Source organism: Cynocephalus volans, chromosome 7 (assembly GCF_027409185.1).
Source record: "Cynocephalus volans isolate mCynVol1 chromosome 7, mCynVol1.pri, whole genome shotgun sequence".
Classification (NCBI taxonomy): Eukaryota; Metazoa; Chordata; class Mammalia; order Dermoptera; family Cynocephalidae; genus Cynocephalus; species Cynocephalus volans.
Genome location: NC_084466.1, coordinates 64,486,251 through 64,504,706, shown reverse-complemented (window position 1 = coordinate 64,504,706; position 18,456 = coordinate 64,486,251). Strand labels below are relative to the sequence as shown.

The window sequence follows — 18,456 nt, the reverse complement described above, 5'->3', positions numbered from 1 at the left end:
TGTACTTGCCACCCTCAAAAAAAAAAAAAAAGTACAGTAAAAGAATTCTATGCTGCCAATTCAGAACAAAATCAGATACAATCAACTGAGTGGAGGTTAAGATTGGCATTGTCTTGAAAAGTTAAGAAGTTTAAAAAGTACAAATAGAACAAGGACCTAGTCTACATTCCTTTGAACAAAAAAATAAATGTTGATTCTCCAAATGTCTGTAAAAAAAAGTTTACTCACAGCAACATAAAGGAATCTTGCAGACATACTGTTGAGAAAAAGAAGACAGACACAAAATAAGTATATATTACATGTTTCCATTTAATAAAGGTCAAAAAGGGGCATGACGGAACTTGCAGAAGTGATGGAAATGTTGTATATCTTGATTTTGATGATGGTTACATGGGTGTATATATTTGCTCAAAACTTGAACTGTATACTTAAGATTTTTATATTGTAATAAATCTAAAATATAGCTCAACTTAAACAAATAAAAGCATCCTACAATAAGTATTCTGGAAGAGGGGGAGTAGGAAAGTTAAATATAAACAAATTTCTTTACTGCAGGACTTCATACAGCATTTAATATGCTAATATGCATGGTATATTTAATATGCTAATATGCATGGAGGAGGTTATGGGATATAGTACATTCCAGATTTAATTGCTCAAGAAACTTTTTTCTCTCTCACATATATTAACATCCATAAGGCACTAATATTTCAGAAACCCAACAAATTTATCCAAGAAAAAATTCAAGCAAGGGCTACAAATACCACTGTAGTCATTTAAAAAAAAATCTAATTTCAAGCCATCACTTTCTGGTGAGCTCTCCTGAATAAATTGGTTGTAAAATGCACTCCTATATAAAGTTCAATTAAGTATTGGAGAAATTCTGCCCAAAATAATAAATCTAGTTTTGGAGTTGTTGACCTTAAATTCCTTCTGGCAGTAATTAGATGGCAAAGCCAGTTGTCTGTTGGAGAACTCTGAGTTTATGACAAGGAGGCGGTCACAAACATACAGACAATACTCACCTCCTGTTCTCTGGAGGACATCCACCTCACCCACAGGTGGTATCAGGGCCTTAAAACACAGTTTAAAAAGAAAGTTCTTAGGTTAGGATCCTCAGGAAGCCAACTCTGAAACAGAATTGTGTGCAGATTTATTGGGGAGAGATCTCAGATCAACACCTGCAGGGAGCAAAAGAAAGAACTGGGCAGGGGAAGGCATTTAGCTATGACTCAGTCACAACAAAGGCTTCAGCAGATCTCAGGGGAGCTCCAGAACCAGGGTGGCCCTTAATATCCAGCTGTGAGGAAGGGGGCCAGACCTTTATATCCTCACAGAGCAGTCACTGCATGCTGGCGTGACCAAGGGCAAGGTGGTCTCTTTGGCTGAGGGTAATTTTCACAAGGAGAATCAGCTGAGAGCCACCAGCCATCAACACTTCCAGCAGCAGGCAGACTGGGTGCCTCAGTCCTGAAGGTAGTCTGGGCAGCACATCACAGTGTCCACCACAACAGCCAATACACACTCCTGTTCACCAAACTCAAAAGGAATGCCTGACCTACAAGACAGATTTCCTACAAAATCTAGCTCTCACACTATCAACAGACAAGCTCTGTTGAAGAATCAGTAGTCAAGGGCCTAGATTATGTCCCTGCTGCTTTGTTCATAACAATTATTTATAAAACTGAAAATAATATTAGATGTTTACTAACAAATTTATTTCACAGTGTAAACCATGTATAACACTACTCATTGACTAATTTTTCCATGACTAGAAGCCTAGCTATTCTTCATGAAGAATAATAGCCTGAGAACATCAGACTTCTCCAAGGAAAGCTATAACACAGAAATCCACAAAACAAAATTTAACACAGAAAAAAGCTTTAGAGAGATTATCCAACACTTGAATTTTTTAAAATCTCATTTCCCTTTGCCCTTTTTAATAAAATTAAATTAGTATCACATCAGACAAAGTAATAAAAAAGAATTAGAGGTTCTAGGTTTCTCCCTAATTCTGCTTTTTAATATATGCTAACAATTAATTCATTTTAACATATGCTAACAATCAATTTAATCAAAACACATCTACTGAGAACCTTCCATTATGAGACACCATGCTTGGTACTAAAGGTACAGAGATAAATAAGCAGCTCACCATCTAATAGAGAAGACAGTCATGTGAACAGTTATTATAAATCATTCACTCATTCAACACACATATCTAAGCACCAATGATGTTCACTACTGTGAACAAGATAGACACAGCTCTTTCCTTTATGGGGCTTCCATACAATGCAATGAGTGTTAAAATTGAAGACTGCAGAAAAAGCTTTAGTCTTTGCCTTCACTGGGAAGGGAGAGCCACAGAAAGCTTAGTAAAAGTTTACCACATAATAATAACAACAACTAATCTTTACTGAGTGCTTGAAGTATGCCAGGCACATAAGTACATTTATTTAGCTTTCAAATCAATCCTCTGAAGTAGGTATTAGTATTAATAGTAATATTCTCTATTTACAGATGAGGAAACTAAAACACAGAGAGATTTAAGAAACTTAATCAAGGTCACACAAGTGATAAATGGCGGGCCTGGGATTCACAGAGGAGATAACTTTAGAACTGAGCCTTGAAAACTGAGTAGAAATCTTTCAGGTGGACACAAAAATAGAGATGTTGGGAACATTCTGGACACAGGGAACTTCAAGTACGAATGTATAAAATGGCCAGAAACATGCAAGTTCCATCTGCACATGCACTGCTCATGGGAGAGTAACAAGAGTGAGGCCTGAAAAGTAGGGGCAGCGCGACATGAGAAGACTTAATGAAAGGGTGGCATACCCCACGAAGAAGAGACGAGGGAAAGCAGGCATGGGAGTGATGTCAATTCTATATAACAATATCAATAAGAATATTAATAAGAATAAAAATGCCAAACATTCACCCAGAGCATCCTGTAAGCCGGACATGGACTAAATATTTACACACATTATCTCATTTCAGCTTCACTATGATCTTACGAGGAAGGTATTACTATTATCCCATTTTACAAAAGAGAATACTTTTGTAAAAGTATTCAAGGGAGCAAATAGACTGTTTGGAATTCCGCTGCTTATGTGCTCTCCGCCACCTGCTCCCTGGTGCAGACCCTTGATGCAGAGAGGCAGGCGGATAGCGGACAGGGCAGAGAGGGGGGACCAGTGCCCCAGCCCAGGAGACGGAGGACGCAGCCCTCAACCACAGCACTAGCAATGGGCTGGAAAGGAAAAGATTTGAGAAATATATACACAGAGCTAGTACTGGAGACTAAGTAAGATCGGGCAGTGAGGAAGCAGAAGTCATGGATAAGAGCCAGCTGTTCGAAGAGATGGTGATACTATTAATCACAAGAATGGGTGGAGACAAGCGCTGAGAGAAGGGCAGGGAAGGGAGAATGACAGAAGATGCTGAGGTCAAGGGCTCCCAGGCTACAGATGGAAGGATCCAGTGGGCAGCTGGATATGTAGATCTGGACCTGAGTGAAACAATCTGCTACAAAGGTATGGATTTGGACACAAACAACATGTTGAAGGCATGAGAGTGAATTTATTTAGGGAGAATGTAAAGAATAAGAAGAGAAAAAGGAGGTGGACAGAAACCGAGAAAACCCCAACTATTCAGGGAAGAACCCATTTTCTCATCCATAAAAGTGAGGAGGTATCTCCAACCTTCTTTAGAAACCTATCTGGAAAAGGGTTTCTTTTACAAGTAAGGCAGGTTGTCATTAGAGTTATTTCTGCAAAACTGGCTTATTCTCTACCACATGTGAGGTTTTGAATTACTTCTACATGGCATATTTCTAAGGGAAAAAATAAGCTAGTTGAATGGTGTATTATTAAATAATAAATAAAAATAGTTCTAATAATTTATCAGAGTGATTACCACAGATTTGCTTTGCCACTCCAAGCCCATGTTGCTGATGTCAGCAATTCCACTTTGGACATAAACACTCTTGGCTGGAAATGCCATATGTATCCTTAATAGCGCTGCCAGGACATACCATTTTCTAGCCTTATTTATGGTCTCTCTTCACTCTGAGTCCTAAAAAATTATCACAGTGTAGCTTACCTGCCTTATCAGGAATCTGCACAAAAGGCCATTTCTCCAGGTTCTTTCTCTTCAAAGCAAAGGAAAACTACCCAATATTAACATGTAGCAAAAAGAGGGGAAAAAAAATAAAAAGCCTATTTGGTCCACCCTCCCTGGCTGTTGTTACCTTGCAGTTTATGACATACAGATAGAGGGAGGTCTGATGAAGTAAAGGAGGCAGCCAGACAGCTACTCCATTCCCGTGGTAACCAGGAGTCCCTTGGTGCAGACGGCTCTTCCTGGTTTCCTGTGCAGTTCTTTTTTGTGTCTTTGACAGGGACTCGTGAATGATTTCTGAATGTGTGCCTGCTGAGGCAAACCGCACAGGGAGGGAGGACCAAGCTGAGCGGTGGAGAGGAAGCCGCACGGACCTCGCAGTGCTGGAACTGGCTCGGCTCTTGCATGCAGTTTTTAAAGTCAGCAAAACAGAAATCAAATTACTTTCATATTATGCTGGTGGAAGCTCAAGGAGAGCAGACTCCACACCGACTTAATTACTATGAGAGATGCAGCGAGTCACAGAATAGCCACGGGTGTCTCGTGTGTGGACCCTGAAGACAAATGTAAGTTCTCATGCTGCTATATTCTATTGTTGTATAATTTTCTTTCTGGTTTGTAATCACACTTGGCCAAAATGTAATCGTTTCAATGAATATTTCTACTATGGAAAGTTGTCTCATAATCTTAAGACCCCCCCCCCCCCTTTTATTAACTAAGCAACATAATATGAGCTGAAATTTCTGACAGCAGCTGTGGCAATTCAGCCTAAGACTAACTGAGAACTGTAACCCAAAGTACATTCAATAACTATGGGATTAACACTGGCTGTATTTTTAATTGACTTTCTTAATGTAGAATGCATATATCCCTGCTGTTTTGGATTGCATGCTATGTTAATATTGCTGGGGCTAAACTAGTGTGATCAGCATAACCAGCAGAGTGAGATATAGCAAAACAAGATTCCTAGTAGTTACAAAACTTTTCTTCTTCAGCCAGGACCACATTTATCTCCCTGAATACTCAAAACTCTACAACCTCTGTGCTAGAAGTTCATTCAGGGCTTTTTTGCCCTTGCTTTGGTAAGAAAAATAAAACCAGTGGACTCTACTCAAATTGCAAAGGAAGGAAATATAAAGAGCCATCGCAGTTCTTTAACTATTATTGTAAGAATGGGAGACAGAAAGCCAGCCAAAGAAGCCCAGCATGTAACCACCTCCAGTGTTACACAGTGTGAGGACGTAAAGACGAAGGGCAAGCAGAAGCTATAACTTGTCAGTCTTTCTACACTTCATAGGCTACAAGTTCCAGCTTGGAAATGGATATTCTTTATGAAAAAAATACTTCTTTGAGCTCAACTACGAACTCCTTAATGCAATCAAATGATGACACAAGGCTCTACTATAATGACTTTAACTCCGGAGACACTAACACTTCCGATGCATTTAACTGGACAGTAGATTCTGAAAATCGAACCAACCTTTCCTGTGAAGGGTGCCTCTCGCCACCATGTTTCTCCTTACTTCGAATCCAGGAAAAAAACTGGTCTGCTTTATTGACAGCTGTGGTGATTATTCTAACCATTGCTGGGAACATCCTCGTCATCATGGCAGTGTCCTTAGAGAAAAAGCTGCAGAACGCCACCAACTATTTTCTGATGTCACTTGCCATAGCTGATATGCTGCTGGGTTTCCTTGTCATGCCTGTGTCCATGTTAACCATCCTGTATGGTGAGTGGCATTAGTTTCCCAGCTGTACCCACACTGGTAATAAAGAGTATGTGCATGCCATTAGCAGATGAGATGGGGCTCAGGGGACAAACTAGACAGAAGGCTTTGTTTATAGACTAGGGTCTACCATGTTATGCTAGTTACTTACATTTTACTCTTAAAATGGGGGTTCACATTAAAAAAACTCAGATAACCTATTATCTATGATCATTGGAGAGTTTTGTGCTTTAAACTATGCACATTTTATGTACAGTGATGATTATAAAGTTTTGTGCTTTAAAACATACAGTTTGTGGAGAAACGATTATAAATACCCCAATACAGTCATAAGGCAATAACTTACCCATCATTCTGAATTCTCTTGATTTTCACCCCTTTATATTCCCTTCCAAATAAACCAGCCTTCTGGACAGAACAGTTTTGTCTTTGTCACACAGTTTTTAGCACTTCTAGTGGAGTGGTAAAACCTTCCCAATTTACCTTGGAACATTTGCAGAGAAAACATTAGTGGTGCAGTGGGTTTCATGTTAATATATGCAGAGTCCCTATTAGAATAAATGGATTACTCCAGCTTTAATTGTTCCCTGCCCAGAGAAGCTAATTTGGAAATGTGTCTTTGAATTATACCCTCAACTCTTTAAAAATACTTATGTATAAACTCCTCCAGTCTGGTTTGGAGGAGGCTGGAAAACAAATGGGAACAGATTAATCTTGCTTTCTTCTCAGCAGAGTTTGAAACAGTCAAATCTCTCAGTAAGTCAGCAAACATTGGGACGGCTTCAGCGGGAGCAGAGTGTGATATTCCTTCCAAATTATGAGTAATACAGCCAGATCTCTCCTTAAGAGCAAGAGCGAATATTGAGACTACTGACACAGGCATATCAGCAGTCACCCAGAGCTTAGAGACAGGTTACGAGAACTGCCCTTAAGAGGAGATTTTTCTGGCCAAGTCTTAAAGACTAAAATAAGAAATATCAGCCCAGCCCTGGAGAGTGAAGAGGAGAGAGGTGAGCAAGGGAGACGAGGCGCCACTCTGCACAGTTAATAATGCTCATTGCAAAGCCAGCCCCCGCGCTGGACCATTCAAGTGACGCGCTGGAATGACTTCATTAAATTCGCCTGTCATTTCCCAGACATCCTAGAGAAATTCTCGCTTCCTAAAATTCCAGTGGGGGGTGACAGGAGTGACTGAGCGGGAACCAGAAACCACAGCGGGTGGCGGGGGTGATCCCGCAGGGCGGGTGGGGGCAGGCACTGGACCGGTCAGGAAGCTGGGACTCAGGGTGCAGGGGCGCCTCCTGGTGGCGGCCGCTCTAGGAGCAGCCTCTTCCGGCCCGGGGTCCTCCCCTCCCTGAGCTGGTCCTCCGGCCTCCCCCACCCGGAGGGGCACAGAGCCACCTCCTACAAGGAAATGCCCCCGCCTTTTTCCACGCCGCAGAAACCCGGAGTAAAGCCCGCGGCTGCCTCCTTGCACAGAAAACTCCTCCTAGGGCCAACATCAGTTCCGAACAGGCGGAGCGTGGTTTCCCCCCTCCCCCGCCCCCAGGCGCTGCTAAAGAAAAGGCTCTCCTTTTAGCTCAAGCTCTTTGCAAATAATTCCAATGAAAAGCTCTAAATTAAGCTTGTATCCTGCACCCTTAACTTATCTAGATATCCCTGGTGGCATTTTGGTAGGGAGAATACATTTGCGTTTGGAGTTTGCTCAGTTTTGTGAGTCTGTGACATCAAGAAGGAAAGTGGTCTTTATAATTTTCCGTCTCACATGCAGGCAGATCTAACACCATTGCTTATACTGTTAATCAAACTAATTAAAGTTTATAAAACCGTTTGATCCCCCTACAAAACACACAAACAAAACCAGGATACTTTGCCTATGTCTGTAAGGCATGTTTTATTTTCCTAACATAGCAGGTGACGTGCAGTGCGTCCGTATATTGGAATCATCTGGGAGCTTTGATGTTTGGATCTCACCTCTGCCCACTCTCCAGAGATAATGATTTAATTGTGCTGGGTTTGGTCTGGACAATAAGACCTTCTCTAAAGCTGATTCTAATGGGTAGCCCACAGGTGTGAACCACTGCCCTAAACAGCGGTTCTCAAAGAGTGACACTGGACCAGGGGCATCAGTACCACCCGGGAGCTTGCTAGAAATGCAAATTCTCCAGCGTGCTTCGGACTGACCAGATCAGAACTTCTGACACAGGTCCAGCAGTCGCTGTTTCAAGCAGCCCTCTGGGACAGCCTGATGCCCACTGAAGTTTAACCAGTGCTCTGATACAAAGCTCAGAGCAAAGACACCCATGCTTTGCTTCACTGTCTTCAATTTTTCCCACTCACCTCAAACTTGAATTTAACACCCAAAGCATTATTGGATGGTTTTTTTCATTTTTATGAATAAAGACATATTCCCAAACTGGATTTTTAATCATTTAGTCACTTGCACCATTTATTACCATGACTGTGTGACACTGGATATTTATAATAATGAGGGAGAGATGTGACTAATCTTAGGGACCTACAATCTAGGGAAAGATATGGGAATAATGATAGTACAGCATGAGAGGTACTCCAAAGGAGCCCAAAATTCAACACAACTTTTGACATGTCATTTAAAAAAAAAAAAGTTTTTGCTAGATGGAAGGAGAGAGAACCCCTAAAGAGGGATGATCTGAGTTCACCAAACCGACATACTTCCAGAGACTAGAAATCTTCAAACCTTATGTTCATCAGCCAGTGCAATCTTATCATAGTTAAGTTGCAATCAGCCTTTTTTCAAATGTTGAAAATATCTTGCGTTGCCCTTTGCTGCCACCTGTGCCTGCCCCCAAGATGGGAACTGTTGTCACAGGTATAATCCACACACCCCAGGGGCACAGGCCACTTGCTGACAATACCCTTCTGTGCCATAGAATACCGGTGGCCTCTGCCCAGCAAGCTCTGTGCAGTCTGGATTTACCTGGATGTGCTCTTCTCCACGGCCTCCATCATGCACCTGTGTGCCATCTCGCTGGACCGCTATGTGGCCATCCAGAATCCCATCCACCACAGCCGCTTCAACTCCAGAACTAAGGCATTTCTGAAAATAATCGCTGTTTGGACCATATCAGTTGGTAAGTGGACACAGTTTAGAATCTCATTTGAAATGACAGTTGATGCTTTCCAAGGATATTTATTGCCTTTCATTGCTCTGAAACCTGACATCCTGAATCTATTGTTTTGTGTGTTGCAAGATATGTTACAACAGCATAATTATCAGATCCACTCTAGGAAAGAAAAATCTGTTTATGTCAATGGCTGACAATATAAATTTGTATTGCTTTGCCCAGGTAAGAATATAAACACCAGTTGAGCCCAAATCAGTAGTCACTGTGACGTTTTCTCCATCTCTCACTTTCAAGTTTACTATTCTAAATCTTGGGTTTCTCAGAGACCTCACCTTTCATAATCACCAGTCTTGTGGTCAATGTAAAGATACAGGTCTCCATACTAAAGAACATAAGGCCTCTGCGATCTACAGAAAGGTACCAGGTGCTGTAACTCAAGAGGGAGAAGGTAAGGATAGAGGGAAGGGGCGAGACATTTCAGCCTGCACAGCGCTTCTGTATTCCCTCCTCTTATTATGGCACCACGAATGAAGGATCTCAGCCCACTTCAGTTAGGTTGATCACACGTACTCACCTCTTGCCAGCACTGATCTTCTGTCACACACTTAACAGTCAGGAAAGCCCAGGTTATGAAAACTAAAAAGGGCAGCTCCCAGGTACCAAAGTCAATTGTACCTGTCACCTCAGCAAGCTTGGTCTGGAACCAAAGATTCCCTGAGATTTGTTTGAAAGGCTCAAAGCTTTTCAGGCAGAAATGCTGCACCTGCTTATGGCCACATGGGTGCCAGTATCTACTAACATGAGAGACTGTGGGATTTGATGGCAGGTTGAAATTATGGACTTGTGTGAGTCTACCCATGGCTTTGTAATAATACCAATAAATAATTGCAAACAATACTATAACATCTTGTGTTTTTCTTTTAGTTCCCATTGTTTCCTTTGCTGCTAACAATGGAAGCTAACATGCAATCTGCAGAGTAGGTAGCTCCATTTTACAGATGAGGAAACTGGGATTCAAAAAGTGAAATGAGCTGTGCAAGGCTGCACAACTAGTAAGTGGCACAGCAAGGATTTTTTTGGATTCTGATGGGAACGCTTGAATTACACTTGTGTCATTTTCAAATTTTTGAAGTTTTATCTATTGTCCATTTTAAACTTCACATTACAGTTTGAAATAGACACAACGGAAGATCCCATGTGCTTATTTGATAAGGTAGGGAACCGGAGTAAAGAGGTTTTTGTGGCTTGCTGGGTCACATCTCCAGCTAGCAGCAGAGCTAGGACTATGCTTCCAGTACCAAGCCCTGATCTTTCTGCCAAAGGTACCACCTTCCTTACAAAAGAGTTTTTGCTCCAAGAAAACGCCTGTTATTCCTGGGACTGTGCAATATTGTACTCATTCTAAAAGGAGCAAGAGAGTGAAGGGCCAGTAACACTCAATCCCAGCTGCACATAAAACACCCCTGGGGAGCATTTCGCTTTAACTGGTCCAAGTTGTGGCCAGGTGATTCTAAGGAGCAGCTGTGCTGAGGACCACTGAGACAAATAGCTGGAGATAGAGACATGATGGGCAAAGGAGGGTCAAGGAGAGTGCAAATGAAGCAAGCAAAGCTACTGGCAAATCTACTCCAGTTCTACCCCCATGCACTGCCTCATTGATGAGACAGACACCAGGAGGGTCACCCATCTTTTGTCCTCAGCCATACAACCTCCCCCATCTTAGTTAAGCTTCATAGCAGCACCAGTAGTAAGAATTAACTCTTTCTGAGCACCAATTACAGACCCAGTAGTGTACAAAGCATCTCAAAGAAAATCAGCTGCAGAGAAGTTGCACAGGATGGCATCACTCATAACCAGGCATCAATTTAGGGTCCATTTGACTCCAGAGTTCATGCTTTCTCCTGCCCAATAAGACAGTCTGCCTCTGCTCTTTCTGGCTATCACCCCAGGATACACAAAGATTGTCTAGGCAGGCTGGAATGGTTGTGGGGGAGCTGGGCAAGAGTCATCAGCCATTTGGCCAACAAACCTTTATTGCGGATCTACTACATGGCAGGCAGTGGATATACTGAGCTGAATAAATACGCACTTCAAGGTCTCTCACAGTGTACTGGGAGAAGGCAGATAAAGAAACATAAGAAAAACAAAAGTTACTAAGATCTATACCAGAAGTCTTTGAGGTGTGTGGCTGAGCAGGGAGCAGGTGGGAATGTAAAAAGAAAAGTCAGTCCTAATGAAGAACCTGAAGAGGCTCAACACAAATACACAAATGTTCTCCTGAATTTTCTCCTAGCGTTTGTTTCTATTGGTTGTGCGGGTTTTTTTGTTTGTTTGTTTGTTTTTGCTTTTGGTTTAGTTTTGTTTCTTTTTGTGGTTTTTCAATTTAGATCCTTAATCTAGCTGGACTTTATGCTTTTATTTGGTCTAACTTGTTTTCTTCTATCCATGATTAAAGCCTTTTTAGCATTTGTTGACATAATTTGTTTTTTCCCTTCAATTTATTGATATATTCAAATACTATGCCCTTGCATTCCTGGAATATATTCATAAATAATATTCAATTTGGATGACTTTGTTGATTTATTATTATTACGAGGTTTCTTTTACAAGCTTCAGTAAATGAATTTGAGAGGTTTATATTTTATCCCTTAGGTCTTGAACTATTTAAGTAGGAATTACGAGGGGTCTTCAAAAAGTTCATGGAAAGTTTCATATTATCTTTTAATTCCATTTTTCCATGAGCTTCTTGAAGTGTCCTTGTATATATTCTTAGAAGGTTATGTAAAACTTAGTTCTAAAGCTCTCTCATTCTGGTGCCTTTTTAAATGGTATTCTACTAGCCTCTTCAATAGTTATTATTCTCTTTAGATTTTCTACTTCTTCTTGGGTTATTAGCTGTATATAAATTTTGTTATCTTTTATATTGATTCTTTTATCATTATTAATGTCCCACTTTATATCTAGTGATTCTTTTTGCCTTAAAATCTACTTAATTTGATATTAGCATAGCTATGCCAGTTTTCTTTTGGATTATCATTTTCTGGATATATTTTATTTTATCCTATTACTTTCAAACTTTCTGTGATTTTATATTTAAAATGTGTTGCCTATGAGCAGCACATGAAGTTTTGTTTTTACCTAGACAATCTTTGTCTTTTAATTGATTTAATTGATCCTTTCACATTTAATGTAACTCATATATATTTGAATTTAAATCTCTCCTCTTACAATTAGCTTTCTATTTTCTCATTTGTTCTATATTACATTTTCTCTTCATTTTCACCTTCTTTTGGACTAATCAGGATTTGCTCATTATCATTCCCCTTTATAAGCTTGTTATCCATTTTTTAAAAATTATTTTAGTGATTACAACATTTCCTTTTTGACTGCACAGAGTCTAAAACAAATTATCACTTTTAACACATCTTGGCTAATGCAAAAAACTTTAGAATATTTTAACTTCATTTATCCCTGTTTTCTTTTGTGTTATTTTTTCTATTATCTTTCTAAAACTCGTAAGATATCAAGGTATCTTATGAGTTTCTAGTCACTCAACTGTCTTAGTCACTCTTATTTCACACATATTGACCCTTATTGGTGTTTATTGCTTGCTTCATTTCCATGATTTTGCCTGGGCTCAGATCCCTTATTCCTGAAGAGCTTCCTTTAGAATATCATTGTAGTTTTTTCTTAGTTTCTGTTATTCTAGACATCTTTATCTTGCCCTCATTTTAAGCATATTTTTGCCCAGTATAGAATGCAAGGTTGGCAGTCATCTTTTTTCAGCACTTTATAGGTGGCATTCCAAAGTTTCTAGCTTATATTATTTTGTTTGTTTGATTATTTGTGAGAACGCAGTTGTCAGTCATATTGTTCTTTTTCAACCACCATATCTTGCCACCCCTTATAGCTTTAGTATTTTAGCAATTTTACTATGATATTCCTCAGTGTGGGTTGGTTTGGGGTTTTTTCCTGTATGGAGTTTGTATTGACTCTTAAATTTGTGACTCAACATCTTTCGTCACTTTGGGTAAACTCTTGGCCATTATGTTCTCAAATATTGCTTCTGCCCCATTCTCTCTCTCCCTTACTTCCAGGACTCCAATTTCATGTATGGAAGAGCTTTTACTCATGTTTCTTATAACAAAACCACTTTACCCTTTTTTTTTTTTTTCTCTTTTTTTATCCTGGATAGTTTTACTGACTTTTCTTCTTCTGGTTGATAAATTCTCTCATCAACTATTTCTAATCTGTTGCTAAACCCATCTATTCTTAATTTTGGTTACTATATTTTTAGTTCTAGGTTTTTCCGTTTGATTCTTTCTTATAGATTCCAGTTTTCTGGAATAATTCTCCATGTTTTCATCTATTTTCTTGAATATTAATCACAGGTATTTACCTGGATTTCTATTTCCTGGGTTGTGTTTTGTTTCCTTTTGGTTCTGTCAGTTGGCATGCCTGGTTTTTTGTTTTTGTTTTTAATTGAATGCTGGACTCTGTGTAAAAAATTTGTGGGTGCTCCATTGATGTTATCTTTCTCCAGAGAGGGGTCCTTGAACTTTAGCATGCAGTTAGAGTAGATGCAATTCCCCTTAATCCAATCGAGATTGAGTTTATTTTAGGCAGCGTATTTGTAAGATCTGGTCTATTTCTAGTTTATCCTTATACCTAGAATGTATTCTTTCATGATCTCAGATAAAAGCCTAATGTACTCTCCATTTTAAAGAGCTCTTAACTCCAATTTTTATATTCTTAGCATCATAAGACCACTGTTAACTCTCTTTAGCTCTCAGCTTCTCAGTCTGTCCCTCTAATAAATTGGTAAATTCTTGAGGAGAAAGATGGATCATACTATTATCTTACATATTTGCTCTGGACTTTACTCCAGAATCTTAACTCCTGAAATTCTGGCTGTCCTGGTAGCCCTAACACCAAGTTTTTTAATCTCCCTTACCTCCTGAGACAGGTTTTGGGCTTTGAATATTCTAACATTATGCCTCCTTCCTGTTGTCTGACTCTTTCCAGTGTATCTTTTCTCATCTATTTTTAATCTATTTTTGTCCTTTGCTTTACATGTATTTTCACAAGTAACTTATAGATGGATTTTATTTTTTAACAATATGACAGTATCTACATTTTGATATTGAAATTCACCCTGTCCACATTTACTGTGACAATCAATATAATGTTTCATTCCTCACATCTTATATTTTCTTTGTAATAGTTCATCTTTTTCCCCCCATTACATTTACTGACTTGTACAATGTCATCTTCATTTCCTCCGCTCCACCCCAATTGGTTTGAATTTCTACTGGGCTTTTTCATTCCTCTCGTAATTACAGTTCTATCCCAAATTATTATTACAATATTTCTATTATTATATCTAAAAAGTAATTCCACTGAATTATTTCCTCATTCATCCTGAGTCCCAATTTACAGGTTTTTCCATAATTTTTAAATAATGTAAATATGGGGAAGATCTTTTAGAGCAAGTCAAAAGATGCAGAAGGCATAAACTAAAATATAGATGTAGCCAATTATATGAAAAATAATAAATCTGCTATAGCTAAAATCAATACAAGCAAAATCAAAAAAAAATTTTGTAATGCATATAAGTGACAGACCAGGAATTGATATTCTTAACATACAAAGAGCACCTACATTTTGATAAAAAAAAACGAAAAGACAAGCAATCCACTAGGGAAAAGAAGAGGTAAACTACATGAACAGGCAATTCACAGAAACATTAATTGAAATGAACAATAAAGCTCATGAAAAATTGCTCCCCCTTTTTAACAGTGATAAATTGTAATTTAAAATGACAACTTAATACCATTTTCACTCATTTAATTGGTAAAATAAAGTGAGTGAAAACACCCAGTGCTGTTCTGAATATAGCACCATATTTACCCTCCTATCCTGTTTGTGCAAATGTGCATTGTTTGTTCTTAAGTGGTATTGCAAAAGCTATTAAAATCTGACCTACCAATCCCACTTGAAAGAATCTATTCTAAAGGAAAATGAAAATACCTGTAAGAACTTCAAAGCAGGAATTTTTTGGAATGACAGAAAGATGGAATGGTTGGGATATATTTGTTCTATCTAAATTACAGAATATATGGAAGATTCTAAAAATATTGAGTTAGGCCTATTCTATACTCAAGTGGAGGAATGTCCATAATGTTAAGTGCAAAAAGCAAGTTTTGAGGTGGTGTGCATGAGTCCATTCTGCTAAATTAATAATAGTGATAATACATGGAGATATACAAAGTTATTTTTAAAAGTTAATGGAAAAGTAGAATTGAAAGATAATATGAATCTTTCTGTGAACTTTTTGAAGGCTCCTCGTATATGTACTAGCATTGAGAAATTGTTGAAAGACATCACATTTATCAAGAAGGTGAAATTAGAGAGAGTAGAATTATTATCCTTTCCCTTATACATTTCTGTAGAGTTTTATGAGTATTTGTCACAAATATTATTATTATAGTGTTTTTAATCATCAAGAATGAAACTGTTATGCCTGTGCCAAGGGTCAGAAAAGGCTTCCTAGAGGAGGTGGCCAACCTTCAAGGTTTGGCAGCATCTAACAAATAGCAATCTTGGTAACCACATCATAGATTACTCTGGTTTTCTTGCACTAGGTGTTCCCTAGATTTGCTTCTTCTTTTCCCCTGCTTACTGCCACCACAGCATGGTCATTGTACTTCTTGCCAAGGCTTCCATCTAATTCTGAGGAAAATTTACATAATTACAAGTCAATTGTGTTTTCTGTTTGTGAGCTTCTCTGAGTAAAGATGCAATGACAAAAGATTAAAGTATTAGATTAAAAATGATCCTGGGATTCTCTGCAGATTTCATTTTCCCTTCCTAGATCTACTTCCCATGATCATAGGTAACCATGACTTCACTACAGTCTATAAAATGAGCAAAACCTTTCCTCATGATGATTGCCTTGCAATGCCAGATAAGAAAATAGATGCTACTTTATTTCCTGACTGTCATTAGCAATGGGATATATCAGATAGAAAAAGTGAAAATGACTATTTTCTCATTATCATATTCTGAGAGACGAGCAAAGACACTGCTTTAAATTCTTTTTCCAGAAAAAATTACTTCATTTCAGAATATATTTGCAGCCCATGGGATAATTTTGAAGTGTCAGGGGTCTAAATAGATATTTTTACCCTCAAGGATAAACATGAGCATGTATTTGCTGCATTATTATTTTTATAATAGTAGAAAAGACAGGTGTGTCACATTTATTTGAGGGCTTTACCCTCACAAGCTGTGACACCGTGAATAGAATCCTAAACTGAAAGCTTAGGTCACTGGGCCCAACCTCTTGCCTTCATGCAGGTCAAATACCTACCTTCCTAGACAGTGTAGATGTGTGAGAAAGCTTTGAGGGACAGTGAAAAGGATATATCTCACTATAGTTTTAATTTGCATTTATTTTATGAGATTTTTAGCATCTTTTTGTGTTTATGAGCAAATTTATGTTGTGTTTTCTATAGTTGGCTGCTCACGGTTTTTACTGTAGAACTTAGTGATTATAAACAAAAAGTCTGGAGCCAGACCACCTGGATTTGAATCCTGGCTCTGTTCCTAATAAGCTGTGGGACCCTGGGCAAGTAACTTAACCTCTCTGCATCTCGGGTTCTCACTGATAAAAAATAAAGATATGAACAGTACCAATATTATGAGGTTTTTTTAAGGATTATATGGATAAATATTTCTCATATCATAAGTGTTACATAAGTTTTCAACATCATTTGGACTCTTTTCTATAAGGTTCTTGGTTTTTTCCTAGCTGATAAATTAGGAGATTAGCTTTTAGTCTGTGTTATCACAATTTATCTGTGTATTCCCAATTTGTTACTTGTCACTTGGCATTTCTTACGTTTATTCCACATGGATATTTTTTATTTTTATATAATCTTATTTATAAATGTTCTTTTCTCTCTTATGGCTTCTGAATTTTGAATTATTACTAAAAATGCTCTTCCTACTACAAAGTTACAAAGGAATTCTTCCATATTTTCTTCCATAACTTTTGTGGTTTTGTTTTTACACATGTAAGTCTTCAAGCCATTTAGAATTTAACCTGTGACCTAATTTTCTTTTCCTACATGGCCATCTACTGTCCCAGCACCATGTATTTCCCCATTGATTTCATATGCCACCTTCGTCATCTACAGTTCCCAAATACATTTGGGTATATTTCTAGACTTTTCTCTGTTAACCAGTCTATTCATTCATCTATAGCACTCTTAATTGAAGATATGTTTTTCATTGTCTGAAATACTGTCTACAGTATTCCCGTGTTGTTTTTTTTTCAGACTTTTCCTACCCATTTTCATTTGCTTAATTACTTATGAGCTTTAGAAATCAGCTTCTATCTAGTTCCACAAAAATTTTCTATTTTTATTTGGAATTGCATATAACTTTATAATCAACTATCTAGAACTTTTTTGCTGGCATACTTTTGTAAATGTTTTTGGTCCTATTTTTCTATTTTTTTTTTTTTTTTTAATGTATTGGTGAGCAACCTCCAATTCTATGTGGAATGAAGTGAATGTAAATACCCAAATATAACTACATCAACTCTCGGCACTTACGTTGAAAAATTCCATGCTCATTTAGGTCCAAGAGGAATGATCATGAAATATATTTAATTTTCCTATCATATGGTACCTTCTGAAAAAATTCTTGAAAAAAAAATTAAAATCAACTGAATAAAACAGGCTCAAAACCACACCGTGTCTGTCAGCCTTTATGCTACAATGCATTCCCAATTTTACTGCCCAAACAAAATAGCTGAAGAACCCACTTGAGATTCTCCCTCCTGGAACCCTCCAGGTTTATGCCCAAATCTCCCTGGCTATGAATCTGCCTAAGAAGTGGATTTCAGAGGCTCTTCAAGCAGCCAGGACAGGAAGGGCTTTAGGTTACCTGTTCTTGCTCCCAACTGTTGTAGGTTAGCGTCTACCAGGATACAAAAGCAAGCTGGGGAAGGATTAGTCTAACTCTCCTTTTCCTAATTTTCTCTATCTTCTCATTTTTGTTCCTGGGGGAAGGAAGTGAAATTGCCTCCATTTTTTGTGTCTTTGTTTTGTCCCAGCCACATTGATTTGACATCCTCCCAGAGGATAAGCTCCAGGGGAGCACTGCAGGCACTGCTCTGGCCTGCAGGAGAGTAAGGTCAGCTTCCCGGAGCACGGGTGCTCACAGCCATGTGGAGAACTGCCTGTCCCTAGAGTACAGCAGCACTGGAGAGCTGCCAAGTGGCCAGCCACCTGTCACTGCCTTGAAACAAAGGCTCCATGGGGCCACAACATGGTCCACTCCTTCTCTTGTCCCTTGAGTACAGTAACCCCTCCCTGCTCTGTCCACGGGTGTAGGAGAATTTAGGGACATCTCCTTGCCTGGCCAGCTCTTCTCATACTTAGAAACATAATATGGTAAAAGACATCACAGAAAGCCTGTGCTCTTGGAGA

The 18,456-nt window shown here is 38.7% G+C and overlaps 1 protein-coding gene across 1 annotated transcript in view; it reads left to right on the top strand.

Moving 5' to 3' along the window:
* The first annotated feature begins 5,440 nt into the window (after nt 1-5,440).
* The window catches only part of HTR2A (5-hydroxytryptamine receptor 2A), a 56,893-nt gene continuing 43,877 nt past the window's right edge, over nt 5,441-18,456 (top strand). The window contains exons 1-2 of the mRNA XM_063103566.1: nt 5,441-5,852; nt 8,762-8,962. Coding sequence (XP_062959636.1) covers nt 5,441-5,852; nt 8,762-8,962 — 613 coding nt within the window. The remainder of the gene's footprint in view (nt 5,853-8,761; nt 8,963-18,456) is intronic.